This window comes from Protopterus annectens, chromosome 5.part1, assembly GCF_019279795.1.
Source record: "Protopterus annectens isolate FY-2018-M chromosome 5.part1, PAN1.0, whole genome shotgun sequence".
NCBI classification, from domain to species: Eukaryota; Metazoa; Chordata; order Ceratodontiformes; family Protopteridae; genus Protopterus; species Protopterus annectens.
Window position 1 is genome coordinate 737,496,109 of NC_056736.1, and position 20,025 is coordinate 737,516,133.

General features: G+C 35.8%; 1 protein-coding gene across 1 annotated transcript in view; it reads right to left on the reverse strand.

Annotated features, from left to right (window-relative positions):
* The window catches only part of NBEA (neurobeachin), a 4,581,458-nt gene that overhangs the window by 1,662,189 nt on the left and 2,899,244 nt on the right, over positions 1 to 20,025 (reverse strand). Inside the window, exon 42 of the mRNA XM_044072852.1 lies at positions 1,328 to 1,436. Coding sequence (XP_043928787.1) covers positions 1,328 to 1,436 — 109 coding nt within the window. The remainder of the gene's footprint in view (positions 1 to 1,327; positions 1,437 to 20,025) is intronic.

Genomic DNA, 20,025 nt, shown 5'->3' on the forward strand with positions numbered 1-20,025 from the left:
GATTGGCAGTAGATTTTTACATGCAGAGTTGCCGGCCCTGACGCACAACCTTCAACGAAGGTACGCCCATTCACGCATGTCTCCACAGAGAAGACGCACTAGCTGAGAATCGAACAGGACAACGTCTTACTGTGAGGCGACAATGCTACCGCAGCACCACCACCTACCCAGTTCAAAAATACAGCATCAGACCATCAGCATGCAAGTATGACAACTTAGTGAAACTGAACATTTAAAACAAGCATTGCATATTAATTTGACTGACTAACATTATCACTGAAAATAATGCACAGTTTTACAGCAATGCTTATTGAAAGACAACGCTGCTTGTTTTGCTTGGAAAACTAGCCAGAAGTAAACACTGAAGAAACAATATACATCGTCACTGAATTATAGGAAGTGAACTATGAATTCAGCAAATTACGCCATAAGGGTTCTTTGTACTAAATGCAGCCATGTTCAAAAGTGAATCAGAGCTATAAACCAGCTTAGAACTTTAAAACAAAATCTAATGAACTTTAGCTTTGGTGTGATGTTTACTCTCATTTTAAAACTTGGTCCAGATGGCTGGAGTATCTATATCCTACAAAATACTTACTACAGATGTTTCCTTTTAAGAGATGCATCATGAGGATTATGCCATTTCAACTTGCACTAGTCAGAAACTGTATGCAAGTGATGTTATTTAGCTAAGTTTTGTGCAACATCACACTGCAGTAGTTTTTAAGAACCTACAAACAATGTTGTGGTCTGTACGTTACACAACTTGCACATCTGGAAAATCTAATTCTCAACAATAAACATACAAAACACCATTTACAACTGAAAACATTTCCTTGACTATGTTAAGAAAAAAAAGGAATACACAGTTAATAGTCTGAAAAAAAATATTTATATCTCAACAAGAAATGAGCATGCAATAAACATTCAAATTTTAAGCAAAAATGGAAAAGGGAAATCCCAGCTTAAGAATTTCAAAGACTTCTGTTATCACACCTAGAAGAGTAAGAACAAAGTAAAATCCCACTAGCATTAAGACTGTATATAAATTATTAAGTGATCGTGTGGGTACTTACAGAGCACAATATCTAACAATTTGGATAAAGGTGTCTACTAGTGTAATAAAGCTTTTTTATGGACTTCATATAGCACTTTGTTAAAGCCATTCTCTAACTTTGACAACAACTAAAATTTATAAAAAAGTTGTAAAACTTTGCCCTAATAAATGTGTTTTAATAATTTAAGTGATATGAATTATACACTAGCTAACTGTTGACTAGAAACAGGAAACCAGCTAACAGTAACCATCTGACAATAAATAGCTTACCTCAAACTCGGCATGTTTATGAACATCTTCAGCTCTCTGTCTGTTTAGAATAAATTCTGCTTCATTTGCAACACGCACAATATGATCTTTCATAGCATGGCACAATAACCTACAAAATATAAAAGATGCCAACTGATTATATAGATGTCAAACTTCATCTTCTGTAAATTAGAAGTGCACATAAAAACTACCTTTCAAAAGTACATCTCTTCAGTCCCACGCCATACTGGATTAGGGAGTAATTTCATCTAAACTTCTGTTACTGTGTGTTCTGGTCACATTTAATTTCTTTTCTCAAAACTAAAATGTCAACCTTAGATTCTGGCAGGTTCTGCACATCTACCTTACTGTATCAGGTACTGGACTTTTGTCATTTCACCCCTTTAATTATCTACAGTAGTCTTTTTTCATGGGATCGTGGAAATACTGTAGGTTTGAAACTGTTTCTGCATAATAAGTCAAAACTACCAGGTGTTTAAAAGTCAAGCAAGTGTAAAGGCCAGACTCACTTGATAAAGATTTCTGCTGGGTAAGCATTACTGGTCAGCGGTATATGCTGGATTGAAAACAGAACTGCAGGTCTCCTTAACTACTGTTAAAAGAAATTGTTACTCATTCAAAAAGTCTGCATAACATTGGATTATAAAACAGCATGAAAGTGTAAATGTTTCAGAAGGCAATCTTTATAATGATCATGAGTATTTACTTCAGAGCTACAGTACAGAGCAGGGACAACCACTGAAGTAATGGAAACAAATACTGGAACTTTTGTAAAGTGAGACTGGAAGTCCTCAAAATCTCAAAACTGGAGAATAATGCTAAAAAAAGATTAGCCAAGTAGAGAATATGTATTCACAAAAAGCAAACACTTTGATACAGCTAAGCTGTTATTCTCAGGAGGTTTCAGTTTCAAGCAACAATACAACAATGCAGATTCAATTCAATGCCTCATAAACGCTTTGAAGCAGAAAGACTTAATTTTAAACAGAAGAAAATATCTAAGATATAGTATCAAAGATGAAGATACAGAGTATTTGATTATTCCACTGAGGTTTATATGTAATTGCTTATCAAATGACTCCAGAGGTCTTTTTTTAAGGCTCATCATGCTTCTCAAAGTGAGAAACAAACCCTGTACCTTGGGTCTGTGAGGTAAACACCTGAACCATTATGCCAACCCCTAAAACCTTATTATATGATCATTATTTATTTATTTGACATTTGTTGACCGGGTTAGTCCGACTGGGCAGGTTACCTTTTTCAGTGGAGACCTGAGGAGAAAAGCTCCAAAACAAAGTATAACAATTTCCAGAGTATAACGAGAAAAGAAATTAGCACAAATATGTACAAGATAATAATAGTTAAGGTTAAAGTGCACATGTGATTTTTTTAAGCAGAAGTAACAGTGTACAAATAGATTTACAAGCTAACAGATGAGTAAGTTTCTCCACACTGTTATCTGATAAATACTCATAACGACCAAGTCGTAATAAGATTACTTGAAAAGTACAGGCACAAAAGAGGTAGTTTAGTAGAAGGAAAAAGGGCAATAAGAAGGGTTTAATTACGTAGGGTCCTTGCAGGGGCATGTGCTCGAGTGAAATAGATTGTCTTTTAAGTGTTTTTTTGAACTGCTTGGTATTAGGAATAGCTCTTAAGTGTGTGTGTATATGTGTGGGGGGGGGGGTATTCCAAGCAGAGACAACTGAGTAACTATAGAGAAATTTACCAATGTCTTTACTGGGTTTATAGACCTGCAGTAGGAGTTTATCAGAGCAGCGGTGAGTAAGGTTAGGAATGTAAGGTGAGATTATAGTGGAGAGAGCAGGACATGAGAGGGTTTGTTTATAACAGCATGAGTTAAAGTAAGTTGAGGCAGTAGGAGCTGGTTAGACAATTCTAGCCATTGTAGGTGTTTTAGTGATAGATAGTGACGTGAGTTTAAGATTGGTTAGTGACAAATCTAGCTATTTTATTGTAGGGGGATTCAAGTTTTTTAGGAGATTTGTTTGGAGGTTAGTAGTAAAGACTGGGGTGGCATTTAGAAAAGTGGGTAGTAGATGGGTTTGCGCTAGGGCAGTGATGGCAAACCTATGACACCTGTATCAAAGGTGACACATGCCACAGCATTTTGGGTGACACACCAGTGATCACCAACACCCGACTTACCAAAGACATTCCTTTTGCATTCGTTAGTCATGTGAAGTGCACTGAATTATTTTGTGCCAGGAGCGTTTGATACACCAAACCCAAAAGGTTTGCCATTACTGTGCTAGGGTGATTTTGGATTAATTTGTCAAGAATTTTTTGTTTCTATACATCAGGCCAAGTTTCTGACGAGTTTTCTTGATGGAGTTTTGAATGTGAGGATCAAATTTTAGTTGGTTGCCAATAATGACCCCAAGTAGTTTAGTGTGGGGTTCAACTTTGATAGTTGTGTTATTGAAGAAAGAGACAGTAAAGGTAGATTTGAGGTGTTGGAGAGATTTTGGAAAGAGGAGGAGGAGTTTGATTTTATTTGGGCTAAGAAGGAGTTGATTATATGTTAGCCATTTTTTTACTGAATGCAGAGATTCTTGGTTAAGGTGAAGTAGGTCAGAGAGATTGTCAGAGGTGGAAATAACTGTAGAAACATCAGCATACTGAATTACAGAGGAGTTAGGACAGGAGAGATGGAGATTATTTGTGAAAATGTTGAATAGTAGGGGAGCAAGGAAGGAACCTTGGAGAACCCCAGTCTGAACATGGAGGAAGGGGGAGATTGCTGATAACCATCTTACAGACTGTAATCTATTGGACAGATAGTTGGAGAACCAGGAGAGAGTGGAGGTGTAGAAGTTAAGATCAGAGAGTTTGGACAGACAAATTATGGGAGACAGTATCAAAAGCTTTAGAAAAGTTGAGGAATAGGCATGATACTAGTTTGTTGCTGTCTCTAGAATTACAGACAGATAGTGTAAAATATATCAGAGTGGTGGAAGTACTTTGGGGTGAGGAGCTTTTCTTTTATAAGATGAGCTAGATCTGTTTGTGGATGCATTTTTCAAGAATCTTTGATAGTGGGGAAAGAATAGTGAATGGTCTAAAATTAGAGGGGTCAGTGGAGTTTCCACATTTATGAAGGGGAATGACATAGAATTGTTTCCAGATGTCAGGCACAGTATTTTCTTGAATATATCGGTTGATTAATATGGATATGGGATATGCAATGCTATTTGCTGCTAGCTTAAGGAAAAAAGGGTGTGAATTGTCCACTAATGTGGAGCATGTTTTAGGTTTACTGAGTAGAGATCTAATATAGGCTCTGGGAACTGGTCTAAGAGAGAATGTAGTGTTGAGGGGGGCTGGGGGGGACCAGAAAGGTGGGTATCAGTGTCTTTTTTGACTAATTTCTGTATGGAGTCAATGAAAAAGGAGTTCAGAAATGTAGCAGTGTCTAGGGCAGAGCTATCAGGGAAAGGGTTGGGAGCAGAGGGCTTGCCAGGATGCAGGAGCTTGGATATGGTAATCCAGAACTGTTTAGGGTTAGAGTGGAGGTTTTCTTGAGGTTTCAAGGAATTTTTTTTTTAATCGATATTGACTTACTTTTTATGATTACAGAGTTCCTTATATTTTTGAAGGTTAGAATTAGATTTGTTTTTTAGCCAATTTCTCCAGGCGATATCCCTTTTGTGCATGAGGTAATAAGTATTAGTGGTAATCCAAGGAGCATAGTTAGTTTTAGTTCTGATTTTTCTAAGTGGGGAAGACATCTCAGCAAATTCTGCTCTGATCCTGTAAAGCTCACTTATGCTGAAACAAAAGAAGACGTGTGACAACATGTGATGGTTATTATAAAACAGGTCATGCCTGCACTAATAGGTACAAGACAGGAACTGGTATACATCTTGTGGGAGAACATTACAAAAGAGGCCAGACATTCTGGATTGTTTTGTTTACAAAATAGCTCATCTTCCTGTTACTGAAAGAGTAGATAAAGCATAAGCTCATCTTCCTTAAATTACTATGTCATGACAATGTTCTTCACAACAGGTAATACTACAATTTTCTGTACATATTCAAGGTACACACGAGTCTGCTCCCTCACTACAGCTATCCCAGAGATGCACCAAACCTTCCCACATTACAAATAACCTGTGTGCTGCACTACACAACAAAGGGAAGCATATCTGATGTTCTTCTAACAGAAACTACATTTAACAAAGCTGCTTGTTAACTGTAAGTGAACTGGTCCACTTTGGATTCTTTTCCTTTAATATTTTCAAAATCTAGACTCCTAGACATCAGCAGCTGAAACAGGTTCTGAAGCAATCATTATGTGGACACACCCAAATAAATGACTAATGTCCATTTCCACATGCTTTGCCAAAGAACTGTTAATAAAAATTTCTGAATTTTATGCACACAGGTCAGTACACACCAAGAATGATGGGTGTTTTTTACTACTTTTGTCTTTAAGGAGACAATATTTTGCTTAGAAGTATGCTTAAGTTTGATCAAATAAATAACTTCACTAGACATGGCAGCATAGAAGAGTGATCTCTGGGGTCTGTGACATCTAGTTCCATGTGCTTCTGAGATGCCACTTGATTGTTCTCATATAGACTGTGGAATAAGGGACCAACAAAACCGATATTTGAAGTGTACTACCTTCAGAAACATTTTGGCAGAAAAACAATTTCCCTACATGATCGGTCTAAAATGGTACATCAACAATTAAAATCTGATTTAAGAAAGTACAACTGTGCAAGACCTACTTACCTGTAACAGAAGACATTCAAATTTTATACTACCTCAGTGGAATATGCATTCTTTGGCCTGCAAGGACCCACAATGGCACCTTTCCACAGCTCAGAGTCACCTCCTATGACTCTCTGTGACAGGGGGTTGGATAAGCCACTCCTATCATAAAAGTCTAACCCTGTCACAAAAAGTCAGTTATTCAGTCTTTTAGAGACAAGTAGGATGAGCCATAAAAGACTAGATGGAAGAATTGCCCAAAACCAACCAATTTGCAGCAATAAAACACCAACACATATAACCAAAGCCAACTGACAACACAACAAGTTTGAATACCATTGAACTATATACACAATGTAGGGAATGGTGGGTGGGTACTTCCACTCAGAGTGAAATATGAACATCTGCTCTTACACTTAAGTAGGACTAGCACAACAGTACTATGTTGGTCATTCACACTGCCTCAGTGGCATATGGGTAGATACCCAAAGCTTACCCTACCTCAGAGAAAGAAGGATAAGGATTCAGAAGCCCCTGGAGAATGGCCCTTACAAAGCCTCCTCTGGAACTTAAGAAATAAAGAAAATTTGTAGAGTGTTGCAAATATACGAACACAGGAACAGAGCTGATGTCTCTAGAATGCTTCTAGAGTCCATTCCTTTCCAAAATATCACTGAAGAGGACACAACTCTAGTGGAATGCACCTTAACCTTGCTTGGAATAGATTTACCATGGTGGGAGTAGCAAAAAATAGTAGCAGAGTGCAGCCAATTAACAATCATTTGCTTACAGACAGGTTATCCCTTCTCAGACACAGAATAGTAAACAGACAAAGGACTTGGGTAGGTCAAGGTAGTACTTGAGCTGCCTCAATACATACAAGGTATGCAGAATCTTTTCTTCCTGTTTTTTAGGTTCTGGGAAAAAAATTAGAATACTGCCTGCTTGATTTACAGTAAGTTCAGAAACAACTTTTGGCATAAAAGAAGGATTAATGTGTAGGGAAACCCTATCCTTGTGGAAAATTAGATCAGGCTAGCCCACCATGAGAGCATGCAGCTCAGAGACTTGACTTGAAGATTTCAGAGAATTAAGCAAAACAGTTTTCCAAGTGATGAACCTCAAATCAGCCTGAAAGGCAGGTTCAAATTTTCAAGATCCAAGTTGAGACAAATGGAGGGATTTCCAAAATGGCTACACACTGATCAACAATTTCAGCTCTCCGAGTATGAAAAAAGAAACTGAGAGATAAGGCCTAATAATTCTGCCAGTTTTAGTAAAATTCAATTACTGGCTGGTAAGAACACTGCCTGGATGCCAGCAAGGAAAAGGTTTGAGAGAGCCTGAAATAAAATCAACTAGAAAAAGGTGAAGGGAAAGAATCATGCAGCTGATCAACAAAAAACAGTTCAAGTTCCACCTTTGGTACAAGAGATGGCTTCCACTAATTTAGAGGAAAAAATAAATCAATTGTACTCAGCCCTGGTTTAAATAAAGAAACACTGAAGGTGTAATTTAACTCAAATAACAAATGGCTGGAAAAATGGAAGAAGCTTTAAACATCGATTCAGATGTACTGATAATCTCATTAAGAGCTGTTTCAAAAACTAGTAGAGTTCAGAGCACACAGAGAAAAGCTAGGCTTTCTGCTGTACCAGAGAAACTGGAAGGAGTAGACTGCTTTCATTTGATAGAAGAACAAATAAGCAATGGGAATGGTGTTTCACACTAGGATTTTTTTTAATAGAAAGGGAACATGAAGTGTATGGTCCAAACCTGGCCATGAGAAAGCAGCTAAGACCTGTATTAGCAAAGATGCAATCACTGCCAGTGAAGAGAGTATATCATAACAAATGTATGTAGAGAAAAGTATTAAAAACTAGAGACAGTGGTTTGCTTCTGGAAAATGACAATTCACTGCACACCAGACAGAAGAGAAGCAGTCAGAGAAGGTTGAGAGATAGGTGTGAGATTCAAGCTGCTGTATCCAGTGGCTCTCTCTAGTTATTTTTCTTGGATGATCAAATGCATTTTTGATGTAGAACAGGCTAAGGAGGAAATAAAAACATTTTTTTCAAAAAAGTGCGAGCCAGCAAACAAAAGGTGACTCTGCTTCTCATTCTTCTGACAAAAAATAAAGTTCATAGAAAGGCTTTGCCAATGAAGTCTTTTTTTTTTCAAATTTTCAAATAAATTACTTGACAGACATTAAAGGCACAGGAGTTGACTAGAAGAATCCGTGTCTGGTGTTGGGAGAGGGATGAAGAAGATGAATACCATCAGCACTGAAATTAGTGAATAAACATGAGATTATAAAGCATCAATTACATTGGTGAAATATGGATTTGCAAGAAAAAGAGGAGGAGAAAAACTTGACTTTTGTTGGCTTCAGTAAACTTGTGGGTGGACTGTAAAGTATATAACTCACTTTACGTCATTATTGTTTAGAAGGGAACTAAAAGGTGAAAAGTAACTGCAAGTAAAACAAATTTTGTCCTTAGCATTTGTATAAAACATTTCATGACAAACTGCATGTTATACATAACAATATAGTTTTGTTCGGTGTGTCATTGGGTATTTTAAATGTTGATGAGACTCTTCAGTAATTGCTGTACATGTTAAAGATACTAGAGTAAACAAAGAAATACAAGCTTTACAGTATAACAAGAGAAAAAAGGCTGGACAAAAGCAAGTTTAATGTTAATATGCTGTAATCTTGGGATGCTGGGTTAGTGGTGAGGTGTAAAAGTGCACTGATGATATTATATGTAGAACTGATGGGGTTTCTGTTATTTTTACAAGGGTGAATGTCTAGATTAATGTCCTTGGTGTCAGCTACAGACAAGTGTTTCTGTGGGCAAGTAGGCTTGAAGAGTAAGACAGGATGATGAAAGGTTACAAAATACCAAGCTAATTAAATTGGCACAGATATTGGCTTTTTTCCATTAGAAAATGTTCAGTGGAAGTCAATAAGTCTGTTGCTAAGGCAGCTGTACATTCTGTTCTGAATGAAATTTATTAAGATTAATTGCTGACTACTATTATATGGAGACTAGCTGTCAGCAGGTTGCAAGCAATTAATTGTGAAGGATCTGTGCATTTTTTGCTGAGGAAAATGCAAACATTTAAAGGTACAATGGCAAACAGTTCAAAGTTTGAAGTTATGAAAAGTGAATAAGAGATTGCAGCCTTAATACTTTAAAGCATTTGATACAACAGTGTACAATTTAGCTTTATTTAAATATATCCAGTACATTTCTTCTTGGGCTAAAAGTTAATGCTTTCTGAAAGCAAGCAAGATGTTTTTCACACTTTGGAGGGGAAAAGAGCAAAAAACAATCAGTATGCGTGGTAACACAGGCTGTAGTATGAACCTTATCATGGGTAACCTTAATTTATGGTTAGGTAATGTCTGTGGGAGCAGGTTTCGGTCTAAGGCAACTGTTCCTATGGGGAGGGGGGGGGGGTAAACTTCATTGTTTGAAGATATACATAGTTTTTTGTAATTGTTATAAGTAAGCAAGGGATGGGATGTTTTGAAATTGTATTTGTTTTTATTTGAGGGTTTTCATTAGAACAAAAAGTCTTGAAAAATATCACATAGGTTCAAAGGGGATGAGAAGAAAATGTTGTATAAAAGATCAGCCTGTCAAACAGTAGTTGAAAATATACATAAAAAAAACAAGTGTAACAGTTGGGAACAACATTTTATCACAATGACTGCATATCCACATTATCTTGGAATGTAACTGGCTATATAGATATAAACAAAAAGAGGAGTACTAAATTATATTATGAAATGCAGGCTACAAATAATGACGCATGAGACACATTTGGAAAGAAGTGAGCATGTGAATTTGATAAAGAAAGTTTTTCAAGATGGATACTGAGCAGAACATTGGGGCAAAGGAAAATGGGAGTAATTATACTAATTGTTGTAACACCTTTATTAAATTATCACTTAAGACATACGCAAACATACATTAACAGAAACAAAAAACATTGACATTTTTCCATTTAAATACAATATTCATCAGACACATTTTCTTTTTTACTATCATCAGTCAAATATTACAAAATAATTCTAAATTCTTACCTTCCCTAAAACCTCAATCCTCATCTTGGACATTACTATGCATGTATTGTTCCCACAAATTCCATTTACTTTATGTAATTTGCTCCTTCCTTTTTCTAAAGACCCCCTTCTATTTCTTTTATCCCTTTTTTAATATTCATATACCTCAAATACAGTTGGTACAGACTTTGATTTCCACTTTCTAGTAATTGCTTTTTGGCAGCCAAAAGAATTAAACTTAAGACATTACAATGTCTAGGTAATTCAGATCATGTATCCTAGTTTTCCTTACAGCCATCTGCTCACCCAATATTCAGGGAATTCTTCAAATCTGCAAACTCATTACCCTCCCAAAACATCTGCTCCCTGTTACCTCTCTTCTCCATCACACCTCAAACATTTGCTATCTAATTGAAGAAAAATTCTTTGAAGTCTGATTGGGGTATAAAAATACCTATGCAAGCACTTCCAAGTGAAGATCCTAAACCTTCTGGACTTGGCTGCTTACTTGGGAGCCATACATATGTACTTCCATTGTTTTCTTGTAAATTGTTTTTTCAGTCTCTCTTCCCAATGTTTTCTAACTTCCTTTGACTGATTCTTAACCATTATCATGCAATTTTATATGCCCTACTAATTATCCCTTTTTAACATCTGCTTCTGTTTTAGATTTAACTAAAAACTGACCACAACAGCATGTCTTTCAATTAAAATCCCCCTATCAATTTTTCTTTGTTTGTACTCTGAAATCAAGCCCTGGTAGGGAAGGCAATCTCCAACCTGCATTTCAAAAGTCTTCTTGGCCTCACCACACTGTATTACCTTTCCTACTTCAGTTATTTGCTTCCAATATTGTGGTTCCTTTGCCAGGTTTCTCTGGTAAATTCCAGCCCCCTCATAAGTATTTTCTGTACCCCTACTTGTAAGTCGTCCCTTCTAGCAAAATCTCCTTTCTCCATTTTCACGTACTTGCTTAGTTCTCAGAATATTTTCTGCTACTTTATGAATATAATATTCTATATGGTTATTCTCCTTAAGCATCTGCAACCAAAATCCTACTCTTCCCAATTTCTTGAAATTCCCTCTTGCTTCACCATTATCACTTTCCACTGTGAATTATAACCTTCTGCTTGTGTTATGTATATGAGCCTTAACTGTATAATTCTAAAATATCCCTTGAAAATCAAATAAACCAAAACCACCTTGTTCTATTGGAAGGATAAACTAATCCCACTTAACTCTTGCCTTATTTCCTTCCCAAATAAATTCCTTCAATTCTTTATCAATTATTGTCCACAACTTCTCCTCGGGTTGATAAAAGTATGTCTGACCTGTATGCAAGACTAGAGGGACTTAAACATTTTCACTGCTTATATCTTAATATCTACAGAGATCAGAGTTTCCATTTTCTTAACTTTTGTATTATCTTTGGTTTTAGTCTACTCCCACGTATCTTTAGCTACCATAACAGAAGCCTTTCTAATTCATACTCCTAAATATTTCAGTGTTATCATGTCCCCATAAATATGGGTATTGCTGAACCACCTTACATAATATAACATAGTACATAATTTACAGATATAGCCTTTGTTTTATCTTCATTAATTTTATATCCCAAAAAGACATGAAACTGTCTCAAAATGTTCCACAACACTGAGATAGCCACTGCTGGATTTATCAGGTACAAAATAATATAATCTGTAAATAAAGCCAAATTTTCTTGATTGCCATACCAGTTATATCCTTATATTTCTGAGTCCCTTATTTTATTTGCAATGGCTCTAAATATAAAGCAAACAACAAAGGGGAAAGGACATCCCTGCCTAGTTCCTCTGTTCAAACACATCTTATCTGAGAGGAACCCTCCCACTTTAATTCTTGCTTCTGATCCTTTAGATATCCTTCTAATTAACATTATTATTATAACAGGAAATGCAAATACATCCAATGCCCTAGTCATAAAATCCCAGTTTACTCTGTCAAATGCTTCTCTGCATCAAGACCCATCAACAATAAATGTATTTTTTACATTCTGCTTCCCTCTGTATCATCATTCTACTAACGTTGTCAAATGTTTGTCTCCCCTCCACAAAACAACACCAATCTATATCGATCGATTTTTGTAACACCTTTGCCATTCCTTTAGCTAGTATGGACAAATACTTGTGCTTTAAAAATGAAAGTGGTTATTATAATGCTGGATCTGAAGGGTCTCTGCCATCTATAGGTAACATGGACATTATAACTTTCTCCCAAGATGTTGGTGCACCCCCCTCCTTTTAAAATACTGTAAAAATCTTCCATATCTATCACTTTCTTCCCTCATAATTTCCAAACTTCCACAGAAATACCATCTGTTCTTGGACACTTTCCTGAAGATGGATTATACATCACCATTTTTATCTCATCACCTCCTATCTTAATTATTTGTTGAGCATTATGTACCTCAAACCTTGGCATAATTAAGTCTTCCATAAATATTTCCATTTGTACTCTTTTTTGATTTCTACATTTTACTGCTTTATACAACCTTACATAAAATTTCTGGAATATCACTAAAAATCTCCACAGGATCTCTGGTTATTTTTCTTGTTATAGATTCTCTGTGAAAATCTTTCATGTTCTGTTGCCTAAGTCATTGTGCTAAAAGTTTTTCTTCTTTGGAGTTATAAAAAATAGTTGATTAACTGCAATATTTCTAAACTGATGCATATTATCCAGGCACTCCCTTATTTTCTCTTTAGCACTCTATATTTGTTCCTCCTTTTGTTCTGTAACATTTCCCTTTTTCTGCAATACACCAACCTTCATCAACTACACTAAGTGATTTCTATTACTTCTTAACCAAATATCTTTCGCTTTTATTTCTACCTTGTTTTTAAACTCCATTTTCATTTTACCCCACTCACTAGCCATAAAACCTAAAGATATTTAATAATATTTGAATAATTTCCACTACCCATTCCTTAAATTCTTCTCTTTTATTTTTAGCAGGTAGGTGGGAAAGTACATTCTGAAATTCTCTCCTTGTCAAATTCACATGATGGAAATGTAAACTTTAAAGGTACAATAGTAAGCAGTTCACTGGAAAATTGAGTTTGAAATGATTCTTTCTTTCCTAATGTCTCACCTGCAGCATTGCTCTTTGTACTCTGCATTTTTAATATAATTTAATACTCTTTTCTTTTTATCTATACCTGCAAGTCCATTCATGTTCCAGAATAATATGGGCAGCATAGCCATCATGCTAAAAAACTATTGTTCCAAAATATTATACATGACAGCTTTTTTTTTGAATGTGTATTTCAAGCTTTTGTGTTTACATGCATATACTAATGTTTGGCAAGTTGATCTTTTGTATAACTGATTCTACTCGTCTCCATTTCTACCTATGTCACATTTTCAAGACTTTTTGTTTTAATGAAAACCCTCAAACAAAAACTAAATACAATACATTTTATTCCCCTATTAACTTTGAACAAACAGAAAAAAACCTATATCCATTTTCAAAACATGAATTTTAACCCTCCAGGAGGGAACAACTGCCCTAAACTGACAGCTGCATCTATAGGCATTATCTAACCTAAAATTAAGGTTTGCTACAGCTTGCGCTCCCACTTACATGTTGTCTGCTATTTCTGTATTTCTCCTCCCTTCCCAGATATGAAAAAACAGCATGCATGCTTTCAGAAAATATTAACTTTAGCACTAAGAAAAAGTGCACTTGCTATCTTTAAAGAAAACTAAATGGTACACTGTTTTATTAAATGCACTGAAGTATTACGGCTGCTAGGGAGGTTGTTACTTCTTATTCACTTCAAATAATTTCAAATTTTTCCATGAACTGCCTGCCATTGTAGCTTCAAAGTCGGCATTTCCACCAGTAAAGAATACTCAGAATTCTCAAGATTAACTGTTTGTACCAGAAGACAGCTCGTCTCCATGGAAAAATACTCAGCAATTAGTCTTTGTAAATTTCACTCAGAAAGAATGCACAGCTGCCCTCAGCTTCAGTCATCTCAAATTTATTGAACATCTGTCAGTGGAAAGCAAGCTAATATCTTTGCAGTTGTAAGAAGCTTAGTGTTTTCATGGCTTTCATCATTTTGTCTTACTTTTAAAGCCTTCATGCTTACAAAACCACCTTACAGCTTAAGCCAAAGATAGTCATCTAGACATTTACTGTTGTAAAATAAAGATAAAATATTCTAATTTTACATATATATTTCAGTGTATTTTTACACACCACTCCAACAAACCAAACTAACACAGTATGAACATTAAACATGCTTTCGTCCAGCCTTTTTTCTCTTATGTAAAACCTATATTTTTTACAAATAAAAAAGTACTTGTTTACTTTAATCTTTCACACATACAACAGTCACTGAAAAGACTCCCCCCATTTAACATACCCCTGACTACACACTACCCAAACTGTTTTAATATATATGACATGCGGTTTATACCCTGAAATGTTTTATGCAAATACCAATAACAAAAACTGTTTCACTTAGTTAGTTCCACCTTTTAGTGTCTTTCTAAACATTAATGATATTAAATAGGGTATATGCATTACATTTCATTTCATCCGAAAGTTTAACAAAGTTAACAAAAGTCCAATGTTGTTCAGCCACTTTTTCTTGCAAATTTATTTCACAAACGTGATAACATGCTTTGTAGTCTTCCATTTATTCACTAGTTTCAGAGTTGCTGGTCTTCTTCCTGTTCATCTCAATCTCCATCTCTCAACATCAGACTCTAGCTCAAGCCCAAGGTACTGCTGATTCTTCTAGTCAACTCCTGTGCTTGTTTGCCTCTATCAAGCCTTTTCCTTTGGAACACTGGAAAGGTTTCACTGGCAAAGTCTCTCTATGAACCTTATCATCAGAAGAATGAGAAGCAGAGCCCCCTTCTGCTTGCTGACTCACTTTTTTTCAGATAAACTTTTTATAATTTCATCCTTAGCCTGTTCTGCATCAAAAAATGACTTTGATCTTCAGGGAAAAACACTTTGAAAATAGATGGACACAGCAGTTTGAATCTCACACCCGCCTCTTGACATTTCCTAATAAATTTACTTCTCTTCTGCCAGGTGTACAATAATTAATAATTTTCTACAAACAACTATCCTGTCTCTAATTTTTAATAGTTTGCCCTTCTGCCCCAATTTTGACAGGATCAACTCTTTTTGGTAGTATGACTGCATCTGTACTAATATAGGTTTTGGCTTTCTCATGGCCAGGTTTGGAGCATACACTTGATGCACCATTTCAGTTAACAATTTCTGCTGTTGAACATCAGTCCAGTTGCTTTTCCTTCCAGTTTCTCTGGTACAACAAAAAATCTCACGTTTTCTCTGCTTGATGTGTCCTCTATTTACTTTAAACAGTTCTTCTTGAGAAACCTCATTCTGATGGCTTCTTCTTCATGTCAGCCTCTGATATTTGCAGTTTTATCCATTCTTCTGAATGGATAGTTAAAACTTTCATTTTTCCAGGCATTTTGTTTGAATTGATATATTCTTTAAATGTTTCATTCTTTTTAATCACCTCTGAGTACATTTGAGTTTTTTTTCCTCTAAATGATTGGAAGCCATCGCTTGAACCAAAGCTGAAGCTTGAACTGCTTTTTGCTGAACAGCTGCAGAATCTTTCATAGACAGTGTTTTCTTCATCACCTTTTCTGGTTGATTTTCTTTCAGGTTTTCCAAATTTCTTCTATGCTGCCATCTAGACTGTGTATTTATCAGCCAGCAGATAAATCTTACCACAAAAACATTTTCAATGGCACTCCTTTTTCTCAGTTTCTGTTTTTATACTGGATCAGCTGAAGTTATATTGTTGATCAGTATTGCAGCCATCCTGGAAGTTCCAAGTAATTACACTAATTGCCAGATGAGCTCCGACGGTTACAGAAGTGAAAAGATAATAATGGTAGATTTGTATAGTAAAGAACTGTTGGAAAGGGAGGAGGATTGCGCACATATTTATATTCTATGAAAAACTGCTAATATGGAGTTTAAGAAACGTTTGGGAGGAAATCATTAGATTTCAACAGGGAATATTACTTGTAAGTGGGGACTGGAACTTGACTTGCAAGGGGAAGGATGTGTCAGGGGATCCTAGAAGGGAAAATATAACAAAAAGTTTGAAGAAATTTATGAAAATATTTGTTATGGAATATGTTAATTCGGTAGTCAGAACTCAAATAAAATTTACATGTTATTTCCCAAGGTATAACAACTGGGCTAAAGTAGATAGAAATTATATTTTACAAGTGCATTTAATTGAAAGCTTCACCATGCATCCAATAACTCTTTCAGATCATGTACCAATAAAAGCAAAGACAAAAATGCAGGGTAATAAAGTAAAAATGAGTCTCTTGTCACTTTCCAACCTACTGGTTAAAAGAGAGGAATTTAAGGAATTGAAATGGAAATTATTCAAGAATTACCAGGGAAGATAGAAACATGGGGGAAAATGAAAACTAAGTTTAAAAACAGGATATAAATAAAATAAAAAGATACAGTTAATGAGTAAAAGAAACTTCTTAGGCTGATAATTTTTAAAGAACTACAGAATAAGGGGAATCTCACAGAACAAGAAGAGGCACAAAGGCAGAGTGTTAAAGAAAAAACAAGGTAGCATCCAGATAATATGCACGAGTTTAGAAAGATTGCTGTTAAGCAACTAGTTTTTGCTAACTCCAGAGCACAAAAACTTTTAGCACAATGACTTGGGCAACACAACATTGAAAGGGCTGTCACTGAACTTAGGGAACCTATAAAAAGAAAAATAACTAGAGATACTGTAGAGGTATTACAGATATTTTGAAAATATTATGAAAATCTGTATAAAGCAGAGGAATGTGGAAAGCAAGAAAAAGCACAAATGGAAATATTCATGCAAGACTTAATTATGCCAAGTTTAGATACCACTGTTGTTGGTGGTTGGTGATGCAGAGAAAGCATCTGACAGAGTACGCTAAGACTTCATGAGCAGAACAATGGAAGCATTTGCACTCCCTGATAAAACAATAAGGTTGATACATATGAGGGAAAGAAGGTGAAAATTAAAGTGTATATGTTCCCTTCTGATGATTTCTGCTTGAGCAGAGAAACCAAGCAGGGGTGTCTTCTTTCCCCTTTATCTGCATTCTATTTAGAACCAATGGCAAAAAAGGGACCCATAAATTTAAGGATATAACTGGTATGATAGTCAAGAAAAGCTGGCTCTTAATATGTAGATGATATTGTTTTTATACTTGATAAAAACCAGGAAAGGACATTTCAGTGTTATGGAACATTCTGAGACAGTAGAGTTAAATTATGTACCCACACACAAACTGGTTCAGCAATATCCATATTTATGGAGACCCAATAAAATGAAGTTCTTAGCAGTATGGATTAAAATGATTCTGGTGTGGTAGCTAAGGATTGTCTGAAGAGACTAAACAAAAGACAATACAAAAATTGAGAAACTGGAAGGTCTGTTATATATTGATATGGATAGTAAGATACAAGCAGTTAAAATGTTTCTAGTCCCTTTGGTCTTATACACCGGTCAGTCATACTTTTATCAACCAGAGAAGAAGTTGTGGATAGCAAATAATAAAGAGCTGAAGGATTTTTATCTGGGAAGGGAAGATGGCAAGAGTCAAGTGGACTAAGCTAATTCTTCCAAAAGAACAAGGCAGATTGGGATTACTCGATTTGAAGGGTATTTCAGCACTACACCATTAAGGCTCCTATACATACCACAAGCAGAAACCTGTAATTCAAAGTGTAAAGGGATGATGATGAAACGTGGGAAGCTTAAGAAACAAGGAAAGACTGGAATTCTGGATGCAGGTCTTTGAGAATAACAATAATCATAGAGAATATTACACTCATAAAGTAGCAGAAAGTACTCTAAGAACTAAGCCAACATTGGAATGGAGAAAGGAGATTCTGCCAGTAGGGATGATTGCAATTAGGGATGCAGACAACAGGCAAGAGGGAGCTGGAATTTATTAGAGAAAACTAGGAAAGGAACCAAGGTATTTCAAACAAATAACTAGACAGGAAAAGGTAACAGAATGGGACTATGCCAAGAATTTATTTGGACTGCAGGTTAGAGATTGCCTTCCCTATCAAGGGTTGATACAGTATAGGCAAAGATAAAGAAATAGGGGGGACCTAAATGAAAGGCCAGCACTGGTAGACTTTTTAGTAGAATCTAGAACATAAGCTGCTTTTAAAAAAGGGATAATTAGTACTGTATATAAAATATTAAACTATATGAATCAGAGGAGGTTAGAAAGGACTGGGAAGAGAAACTGAATAGGCAATTCAAAGATCGAATAACAAAACACTGGTGGTGACTGGGAGGTAAGGAGAGAGTGTGGAGTGCCATTTACTGACTAATAACTATTGGACAAGTAACTTTTGAACCACAGAATGGTGGGCTGAGGGAGACCTAGTGAGGACATTTGAAGTTGAAGCTTGCTGTGAAAAACTGTGTCGAAGTCTTTAGACAAGTCTAGAAATAAAGAAAAGACTAGCTTGCTATTATCCCTTGCTTTAACTCATATCATCTATATAGGTTAGAAGGGCAGTGTCAGTACTATGGGAAGGACGGAAGCCATCTTGTGTAGGGGACAGGAGTTCTTTCTACAGAAGATAGTCTAGCAATTGTTTTTGAATACATTTGGTAGCTGTATTACCCAAGGATGAAAAAGACCCATCATGCCCGGCTTCATTCAGACCCATTTCAATTTTAAACTAGGATTAAGTGTTTATGTCTTACTAGCTAAAAGAATGGCAAAGGTGTTGCCAGAATTGATAGATAGAGATCAATGTGGTTTTCCACATTTGACAACATTAATAGAATGATGATGATGATCCAGAGGGAGAAAGAATGTAAGCAAATACCATTCATTAGTGGGTCTTGATATAGAGAAAACATTCAACAGTATACATTGGGATTTTATGAGTACAGCAAAGAAAGCATTTGCATTCCCTAATGCAATAATAAAGGCTAATTAATGAGATATATGAAGAATCTGGGAAAGTAATTAAAGTGGGAGGGTTCCTCTCTAATAACATGTGCCTGAACAGAGAAACCAGGCAGGGTTGTCCTATTTTCCCTTTGTTATTTGCTTTATATTTAGAGCCACTGGGAGAGAAAATAAAGACTCAGAAATGCAAGGATAAAATTGGTATGGTAATTATGAAAAGTTGAGTTTATTTGCCGGTGATATTATTTTGTACCTGATATAGCCAAAAAAGGACATTTCTATGTTCTGGAACATTTTTTTTTCAAGAAACATCTTTATTGAATTATCTCTTATGACTTAGACAATCATACATTTATATAAATGAAAACAAACCACACGGACATATTTTTAATTGTAAATATTATACGTCACATATACAGTCACTATCAGTCAAATATTACATAGTTCATTCAATTTCTACCTTCCCTTAAACCTCGTTCCTTCTCCAAAACATTATTTTGCATGTACTGTTCTCAAAATTCCCATTTTTTTTCTATGGTGAGATGTAGGCATAGATCCCATTTCCAGATCTTTTATCTCTGTTACTATATTCACTACTTCTAGTACAGCTGGTTTAGACGTTAATTTCCATTTTCTAGTAATTGCTTTTTTGGCAGACACTAGAATTGCACTCAGTAAAGCCTTACTATGTCTAGGCAACTCTGATTATGTATCACAGCTCTGTCAGAGTAGTATGCAGGAAACCTTCAGTGTCTCCCAACTCGCTACACTCCCAAAAACACATTCCCAGTTACCTCCCTCTTTCCAATCACACCTGAAACACCCCCAATCTTCTTGAGGAAAAATCCTCTGGAGTCTGCCTGGGGTACAGAAATACCCATACAAA